Source organism: Melanostigma gelatinosum (genome assembly GCF_949748355.1).
Source record: "Melanostigma gelatinosum genome assembly, chromosome: 17".
NCBI lineage: Eukaryota > Metazoa > Chordata > Actinopteri > Perciformes > Zoarcidae > Melanostigma > Melanostigma gelatinosum.
In genome coordinates, this window is record NC_136650.1 from 23,234,840 (window position 1) to 23,244,839 (window position 10,000).

The window sequence follows — 10,000 nt, forward strand, 5'->3', positions numbered from 1 at the left end:
ACATGAATCCCATCCTGGCGGCCTCATCATTGTGGTTTTAGATCATATTTCAGGACGGCAGCGTGAGGCCGTGAGCTGTAATGACGCTGTAATGACGTATTACCCTAAAGAGCTTGACTACCGGTCTCCTGTGTGCTGTAGTTGGGGACGTCTCCGCTCCACCTGGCCGCTCAGCACGGTCACTACTCCACCGCCGACGTCCTGCTGAGAGCCGGCGTCAGCAGAGACGCTCGAACCAAAGTGGACCGCACGCCGCTGCACATGGCGGCCGCTGAGGGACACACGGTCATCGTGGAGCTGCTGGTCCGGGTGAGGACGCTGCACCTGGGTCTGTTTTGGTTATTTTATATATATTTATATATATATATATATTCTTTGGTTTCGCTGACAACACACTTCATCACACGCGCATCCACGTCGACATTATGATGTCACTGAGGGCTGCAACTGACGATTATTTTAATCATCGATTAATCGGGTGATTATTTTTTCGATTAATCGGATTAAAAAAATGCATTCATTTCCAACCATTTATTCAAAAACAGAACTGATCTTCAGAAAGTGCACAAACAGGTTGCTCCTTGAACATCCCTGAGCTGTTAAAGTAATAATAACAAAAAATAAAAAATGGACGAACACAAAAACATACACATGTGAACAAAAAATATGTATATTTTCGTTTAAAGGGACCTGAGCTGTCAGAACAATAAATCATTTATAAAAAATAAAGAAAAATACAAATCAGAAAACTTAACAGGATTAGTTTGAACGTCAGAACTTGTTCACTCAGACGCACACACGCTCAAACTCTCACACACACAGACGCACACACTCACACACACACTCACAGACGCACACACTCTCACACACACTCACAGATGCACACACTCACAGACGCACACACTCTCACACACACACTCACAGACGCACACACTCAGACACACACTCACAGATGCACAGACTCAGACACACACTCACAGATGCACACACTCACAGACGCACACACTCTCACACACACACTCACAGACGCACACACTCACAGACGCACACACACTCACACACACACTCACAGACGCACACACTCTCACACACACACTCACAGACGCACACACTCAGACACACACTCACAGATGCACAGACTCAGACACACACTCACAGATGCACACACTCACAGACGCACACACTCTCACACACACACTCACAGACGCACACACTCACAGACGCACACACACTCACACACACACTCACAGACGCACACACTCACAGACGCACACACTCACAGATGCACACACTCTCACACACACACTCACAGACGCACACACTCACAGACGCACACACACACACTCACAGACGCACACACACACACTCACAGACGCACACACTCACAGACGCACACACTCACAGACGCACACACACACTCACAGACGCACACTCTCACAGACGCACACACACTCACACACACACTCACAGACGCACACACTCACAGACGCACACACTCACAGACGCACACACTCACAGACGCACACACACACACTCACAGACGCACACACACACACTCACAGACGCTCACACACACACTCACACACTCACAGACGCACACACTCACAGACGCACACACACACTCACAGACGCACACACTCACACACACACTCACAGACGCACACACTCACAGACGCACACACTCTCACACACACACTCACAGACGCACACACTCACAGACGCACACACTCTCTCACACACACACACACTCACACACACACTCACAGACACACACACTCTCACACACACACTCACAGACGCACACACACTCACAGACGCACACACTCTCTCACACACACACACACACTCACAGACGCACACACTCACAGACGCACACACTCACACACTCTCACACACACGCTCACAGACGCTGTTCTGTGCTGACCGGCGTTTGGTGTGAACGCGGCATTGGGTCGTACTGATTCTCTGCCTCCGCCGTGTGTTTCAGAACAACGTTACGAGTCTCTCCGATCTCAAACGTCTCTGCGGCTTGAGTGGCGTCATAATCGCGCGACACAACGACTCGATTATGAAATTCGATAATCGATAATGAAAACTATTTTAATAATCGATTATTATCGATTTAATCGATTCATTGTTGCAGCCCGAATGTCACTGACTGACACACTTCATGAAGTTAACCGTTTATTTATTGGGTTAAAATGAATACTTTACATGACCATCATCTGTTGTCTTTATCTTATGACAATATAAACAACATAGAAGCTTATTGCATCAGTTGAAGTACAAAAAGGAAAAGTGCAAATTCATAAAGCTGCTACATTTTAATAAAAGTCTAAAACACAGAAACCGACATTTAAAGCTTCTTTCTGATTATAAAACATAAAAACAGGTAAATATGGTGCAGCCAAAGGTCAGAACATCACTCGTCTTCTCCTCTTAACTCCTTTAAAACATTACCCTTCTCCTCCTCTTGACTCTTCTTCTTCTCTTAACTCCTTTAAAACATTACCCTTCTCCTCCTTCTCTTGACTCGTCTTCTTCTCTTAACTCCTTTAAAACATTACCCTTCTCCTCCTTCTCTTGACTCTTCTTCTCCTCTTAACTCCTTTAAAACATTACCCTTCTCCTCCTCCTCTTGACTCTTCTTCTCCTCTTAACTCCTTTAAAACATTACCCTTCTCCTCCTCCTCTTGACTCTTCTTCTTCTCTTAACTCCTTTAAAACATTACCCTTCTCCTCCTCTTGACTCTTCTTCTTCTCTTAACTCCTTTAAAACATTACCCTTCTCCTCCTTCTCTTGACTCGTCTTCTTCTCTTAACTCCTTTAAAACATTACCCTTCTCCTCCTTCTCTTGACTCGTCTTCTTCTCCTCTTAACTCCTTTAAAACATTACCCTTCTCCTCCTCCTCTTGACTCTTCTTCTCCTCTTAACTCCTTTAAAACATTACCCTTCTCCTCCTCCTCTTGACTCTTCTTCTCCTCTTAACTCCTTTAAAACATTACCCTTCTCCTCCTCCTCTTGACTCTTCTTCTTCTCTTAACTCCTTTAAAACATTACCCTTCTCCTCCTCCTCTTGACTCTTCTTCTCCTCTTAACTCCTTTAAAACATTACCCTTCTCCTCCTTCTCTTGACTCGTCTTCTTCTCTTAACTCCTTTAAAACATTACCCTTCTCCTCCTCTTGACTCTTCTTCTTCTCTTAACTCCTTTAAAACATTACCCTTCTCCTCCTTCTCTTGACTCGTCTTCTTCTCCTCTTAACTCCTTTAAAACATTACCCTTCTCCTCCTTCTCTTGACTCTTCTTCTTCTCTTAACTCCTTTAAAACATTACCCTTCTCCTCCTCTTGACTCGTCTTCTTCTCCTCTTAACTCCTTTAAAACATTACCCTTCTCCTCCTCTTGACTCTTCTTCTTCTCTTAACTCCTTTAAAACATTACCCTTCTCCTCCTTCTCTTGACTCGTCTTCTTCTTCTCTTAACTCCTTTAAAACATTACCCTTCTCCTCCTCTTGACTCTTCTTCTTCTCTTAACTCCTTTAAAACATTACCCTTCTCCTCCTTCTCTTGACTCGTCTTCTTCTTCTCTTAACTCCTTTAAAACATTACCCTTCTCCTCCTTCTCTTGACTCGTCTTCTCCTCCTTCTCTTGACTCGTCTTCTTCTCCTCTTAACTCCTTTAAAACATTACCCTTCTCCTCCTCTTGACTCTTCTTCTTCTCTTAACTCCTTTAAAACATTACCCTTCTCCTCCTTCTCTTGACTCGTCTTCTCCTCTTAACTCCTTTAAAACATTACCCTTCTCCTCCTTCTCTTGACTCGTCTTCTTCTTCTCTTAACTCCTTTAAAACATTACCCTTCTCCTCCTTCTCTTGACTCGTCTTCTTCTTCTCTTAACTCCTTTAAAACATTACCCTTCTCCTCCTCCTCGTGACTCGTCTTCTTCTGTCTGTCCAGAGCGGCGCTGACATTAATGCTAAAGACATGCTGAAGATGACGGCTCTTCACTGGGCGGCTCAGCACACTCACCACTCCGTCGCCGAGACGCTGATCAAACACGGAGCCGACGTTCACGCTCTGAGCAAGTTCGACAAGACGCCGTTTGACATCGCGGTGGACGTCCAGAACACGGAGCTGATGCTGATGCTGCAGGTGAGACGCTCGCCTCATGTCTCCATTTATTTTCTGGGTTTATTTGTAGGTTTTAATCAATGTTGTTGCTCTACAATAAGACACTTCAGTACAACTCGTCCTTTAATAAACTAAACAAAGAAATAAAAGATGAGCTTCCTGTTTACAGTCTATAGTTCAGATATGACATCGTCTGTGGAGCCGATAAAAGATCAATACCGTCTGTAAAGTGAGTCTTACCCCAGACTCACTAGAAATCACTGCTGGAAGCAAACAAGGGCCAAGTTAAAAACAATTGTCTTGTATGAAGGCTGTCCACTACACGGTGTCTTCAATGGACTCAGAAGGTCTTTCAGTGAGACTCAGGACGCCTCAGAGTTCTACTGAACCACTAAGAAGCTCTTTGGTTCCAGCAGCAGATTCTTTAATGAACACCGTCAGAGGTTTTTATCTTTCTGATGTCGATCATGTTTTATATGGCATTGTCTGGTGTTATTTATCCTTTGTAATGTGTGTTTGTCTGTTGTGGACTGTGTCGTCTGTATGAGTTTTTGGGTGACAAATGAGTTTCCCCACTGGGGATTAAATAAGTTTTCTAATCTAATCTAAACAATGACTATAACACCAGACCTCACCAGCTGATTTTCACATGTAAACAAAGACTGAGAAGAGACCAGGACACAACCTCCGCTTCTTTAAGTGAAGTCAAAGCTTCACGTGTTTAAGCTGCATTCTCTCTAGTGTCCACCAGGGGGCGACTCCTCTGGTTGTATAGAAGTCTATAGAAAATGACTCTACTTCTCTCTTGATTTATTCCCTCAGTAAACATTGTAAACATGAGTTTATGTCTCAATCTCTAGTTTCAAGTCTTCTTCAATACAGCATGATGTTCATTTAGTACATTATGGTCCATTAGAGTCACACACACCATAAAGCAGGGGATGCTTTAGGGCGGGGCTACACAGTGATTGACAGGTCTCTACCAGAGACGTATACGACGTCTCTACGTCACTCCTCCTCAGTCCATATATGGTCACTTCCTGTTCACTGGTTGAGAAAAAACAAGATGGTAACGGCCAAAAGGCTGAACCGGAGGCTTCAAAGCTCCACTTGTTCTAAACTGGAACCGGTTTAGTTGGGAGGCGTTTTAAAGTACGTGGAGTCAAACGTAAACCTCTTGTCTTCAGGAGGGAATGCAGAACCAGGTGAACATGAACCAGGTGAACCTGAACCAGATCAGCATGAACGTGGAGACCAGCACCACCACCAACCAGCCTCAGTTCATCATCCAGGGGATCCCGGGCCTCCAGGGGGGGGTGGTGAACCTGGCCGAGCTGCTCAACAAAGCCAACGCAGGTTCGAATCCCCGACGGCACGGAAGATGAAACCTTTTCTTTATTCAGCATCACGCTCACACGTCAACGCTCTGTGTTCCTTCAGGCGACTCGGAGGAAGCGATGGCCGCCAGCGCTCTGGACGCCAACATCCAGCACGCAACAGTGGTCAACGAGGGGGGTCAGAGGGTCATCACCATAGTAACGGACCAGCACGGCAACCTGCAGACCACGGGGGGGATGGCCCCCCCCTTCTTTGTTACCATGCAGCACGGACAGCAGAGTACGTGACCTCATGTACATACACACACATAAACATATATATATATATATATATATATATATATATATATATATATCAGTGTGTGTGTATGTATATGTGTGTGTGTGTGTATGTATGTATGTATGTATGTATGTATGTATGTATGTATGTATGTATATATATATATATATATATATATATATATATATATATATCAATATATCAGTGTGTATGTATATGTATATATGTGTGTGTGTGTGTGTGTATGTATGTATGTGTATATATAACGTCATTTGAAGTTGAACAAAGTAATAAATCGCAATATAGGCCTATGTTATCACAATACTCAGAATATCGCAGTATCGTGATACTATCGTATCGCGGGACCTCTGGTGGTTCCCACCCCTCATGTTTATGTGTTGATTAACTGTCTCCAGTGCTGGCGGTGCCGGCTAACGCTCTGACGGAGGAGGTGGTGACAGAGGAGCCTCAGGCTCCGCCCACCAGGAAGAGGAAGCTGGAGATCACCAACAACCACAACGACTCAGGAGAGACGGTGAGACGCCGTGAACATCTGGAAACACACTTAAATAAATACCGTTTCTACAAAAGTACATCAGACCGTTATGCTTCAAATATTCATTTGTTGATACTTCATTAAAATCAGTTTCTGTGGTTCAACATATTTCACATCAGCACTAAACATAAACAACTGCAGTTATTGGTGTCATTATCGATCACGCTTCTGGTGAGTTTTTAGGAGAAATTTAGTTTAAACTTGTTGATCAAATATTCATGTTGGAGAGTTTCAGACATTAATACTAAATATTATATTATTGACGTTAAAAACAAAGCCAGGTTTTAAAATTACGCTTCTCCTCCTTCTCTTCTTCCGTCTTCATCTTCTCCTTCCGTTTTCTTTCTCCTCCTTCTCCCTCTCCTCCTCCTCCTCCTTTTCCCTCGTCTCCCTCTCCTCCTCCTCCAGGAGATGCTGCAGAGGCAGCTGCAGGAGGCGAACAGGAAGGCTCAGGAGTACCGTCAGCAGCTGATGTGTAAGGAGCAGGAGGCGGAGGAGTACCGTGTGAAGCTGGAGGCCATGTCTCAGTCTCAGGCCAACAACGCCGCCATCATCAGCGCCGCCGCCAACGCAGCCAGTCCAGAGGAGGTGGTGGGGGGGGAGGAGGACGAGGAGGAGGAGGCCGGCATGGTGGAGGAGGAGGGGGAGATGGTGGTGCTGCAGGAGGGAGGCATCATCATGGAGGGGGAGGAGGGTCAGGTGACTCTGGTGGAGACGGGGGGGGAGACGGCAGAGGTCAGCTCCTAACAGAGAGGGGGGGGGGCACATCGAAACGGGAGGGTTTCAAGTGTGCACCATTTTGAATCCCCAAAAGACAACACGGCGGAGGAACAAAATGGCTCCCCAGAACCAGATGACCATCGAAAACAAACTGAACAAACATGGCGGAGGAGTTTGGTCGTGCGCCATTTTGAATCCCTGAAAGATTTGATGATAACACTTCAGAGAGAGGAAAGTAAAAGGACAAAGCATTGGAAGAGACGGACTGAAACCAGACGAAGCAAACATGGCGGAGGAGGTTAGTCGTGAGTTCCCACTTCGAGGTGAACGTCTTATTAAGCGGGATGCAAAATGGCGGCTGCAGAAGTGAACGAAGCAACGGATGGATTGAAGAGATGGAGACCAACCGAGGAGAAACCCCGACAGCTTATTAACTTCGCTTGTTTTAACCGATAAAATCTAAATAACAGCATAGGGGGGGGGGGTCTTAAGGCAGCCATGTTTGTTCCCGGGACATCGCTTTAACGCACCATTTTGCTTCCCCAGGCTACCTTGAATGAGCGACTATAAAGATCACTAAACCTGATACTCGTACAGCAGGAAGTAAGACTTCATTTAACATCTTACTTCTGTGTTTTTGGGGGGGGGGGGCAATGGTTGAACCCTTTCACGTTAAGCTTGCACCATTTTGCAGCCCCAGCACAGACGACGGCATCTTTTTTCCACGATTCTTTGGACACTAAAAGAACTCTGAACTACTTTTCCCGTTTAATGTTTTTGTTCATAATCACTTTTGCTTTTCGGATCTGACGTCGTCATGTTTGAGAACACGTTTCCCAAAGGGGATGCCAAATGGAGCTGTTTGTGAAGCGAAGGGAAACATTTTTGGGGGATAAATTCACTCACAGTCAACGGGAGAATTAATGTTGGAACGTAGAAGAACTCGTCTTCATTCCCGGACTGAACCAGATGTTTAAAACCATGTTCTGATGACCTCATCATCAGCTGTCAGCTTGTGATCGTTTTCATCATCAGAGAATATTTAATAGATTCTTAGTTTAGAAACATTCACATCAAAGAACCTGCGACTGGTTGATTTTGGAGCATTTTTTGATTAAAATAAGACAAAGAAATATGAAAACAATTGTTGTTATTAATCATCTATTTTGATTAATACCGTCGTGAACCTTCAGACTGTCTCTTAGCCTTTAATCACATTTACATTCCTGCTGTTCCGCTTCCTTCCTTCCAGCTGCTGTTGGTTTCTCAACATCTAAATATAATTTAGTCTTTTGTTTAAAGTTATGGTTTTGAGATGTATAACTTGTTAACTGTTGAGGTGAGTTTAAGGACTTCCTGTCTACGTTCAGCTCCCTCAGGCTGAACGGCAGGTTTAAGATGTGACGACACGCTTCAGCTTCGTTAACGAACATTCATAGAAACGGCCGTCGTGTCTGGAAGGAAGGAAGCCGCCCGTCTGTTACTGGTCAGCGTGGACTTTAAAGCCGTGATCAGCTGATCGACTCCGCCTCCAGTTTGAGTTGAGTATGATAGTTATTTTTTATAAAGCTCAGCTAAGCCGACCCTTTTTCTATGTACATATAAAGCTGTATTTTTGTAACTACCTGAATGCTTCACCGTGATGATGATGAAGATGGCTGCCTGCATTGTTAATCTGAAATATAAACACTTGCTTTTTTTGAACTCTTGTCGTGTTTTTGATGCTTTTAAATGGCGACACCTGAACTCAGCACGAGGCGTTCAGGTGATTGATCTCAACATGAGCTTAAAGTTGGAAAAGGTAACTGATTGTGTTTTTAAGATAAAATACTTGTCGGGACCAATTTTCTTCATGAATGTTATTTGTGACGTCACGAATTTAAGGAAATGGGGACAATTGTTAAAAAATAGAATAAATTCAACAAAAATAACATTTTAACAGTGAAATAATTCATTCATTCTGTTAAAGAGTATCGACGGATTTAAAGATGTTTTTGTTCAAATTTGTCTCAAACTTCTTTTTGTGAACTTTGAGGCTAAAATAAACTCGACTGAAAGCTCCGGAACAGCTGCTCAAGGGTCAAAGGTCAACAAGGAATATTTAATTAACTATATGTCTGTTTATTTATTTTAGTTAATTTACAAAACGGGACATTAAAATAAAACGAGAAATACCGTCCGTGGTGTTTCCTTAATTAATTATAATTCTATTTAATTATAATAGTTAAATATAATTATTAGATTAAATTGCTGTAATTATAATAATTAGATATAATTATAATTAAATAGAATCATTATAATTATTAGATTATTACAGTTTATAATCTATATGAAACTATATATTCATTTAAAGGTCACCTGTCAGTAAGTGGACCTGGAGTTTAGGTTCTTGTTATTTTTTTATTTTTTTCCACATCGGGAGTTTAAGAACAATCGTTCCGTGTTGAGTCGCTGCTCTGGAGCTTTCGATCGCACCGCACTGACTTCTTCGACTGAAAGCTTCAGAAAGCCTTTGAATATATTTCAGTTAATCGCTTTATTGCTATTTTATTTCAATGGAATGATAATTATGATCGTAAAAGTCTTATTGATAAATAATTAATTTACTGGTTATGTCGTTTCATTGGTCTGAATCTGGAAGAAACTAAAATAAATAAATACATATAGTGCAGTAAAAATCATATTTCAGTAAAAAGTAGAAAGTAGCAGGAACCGGAAGTACTCAAGTAAAGTACTTGTATTTGAGTAAATGTACTTAGTTACTTTCCACCATTGAGTATTTTGTTTATATTTTCTCGGTATTCTGTGTGTTTTCTGTCTCTATTCTTTCATAAATGTGTGTCCACTGTTGTTTCGGACAATACAGTTTGGATAGTTCGTCCTTTTAACGGATAAATATTGATTAATCTCGTGACATTTGACTACAGCTCCCATCAGGCGTTCACAGGCGGCTACTGGGGATATTCCCGCCCA

General features: G+C 43.0%; 1 protein-coding gene across 1 annotated transcript in view; it reads left to right on the top strand.

The window, feature by feature from the left end:
* Window positions 1–7,054, top strand: part of gabpb2a (GA binding protein transcription factor subunit beta 2a) — a gene marked incomplete at its 3' end in the record, with an annotated part of 9,132 nt that extends 2,078 nt beyond the window's left edge. Inside the window, exons 3-8 of the mRNA XM_079288052.1 lie at window positions 142–309; window positions 3,961–4,155; window positions 5,322–5,490; window positions 5,575–5,751; window positions 6,168–6,286; window positions 6,716–7,054. Coding sequence (XP_079144178.1) covers window positions 142–309; window positions 3,961–4,155; window positions 5,322–5,490; window positions 5,575–5,751; window positions 6,168–6,286; window positions 6,716–7,054 — 1,167 coding nt within the window. The remainder of the gene's footprint in view (window positions 1–141; window positions 310–3,960; window positions 4,156–5,321; window positions 5,491–5,574; window positions 5,752–6,167; window positions 6,287–6,715) is intronic.
* Between the last annotated feature and the right edge of the window lie 2,946 nt (window positions 7,055–10,000).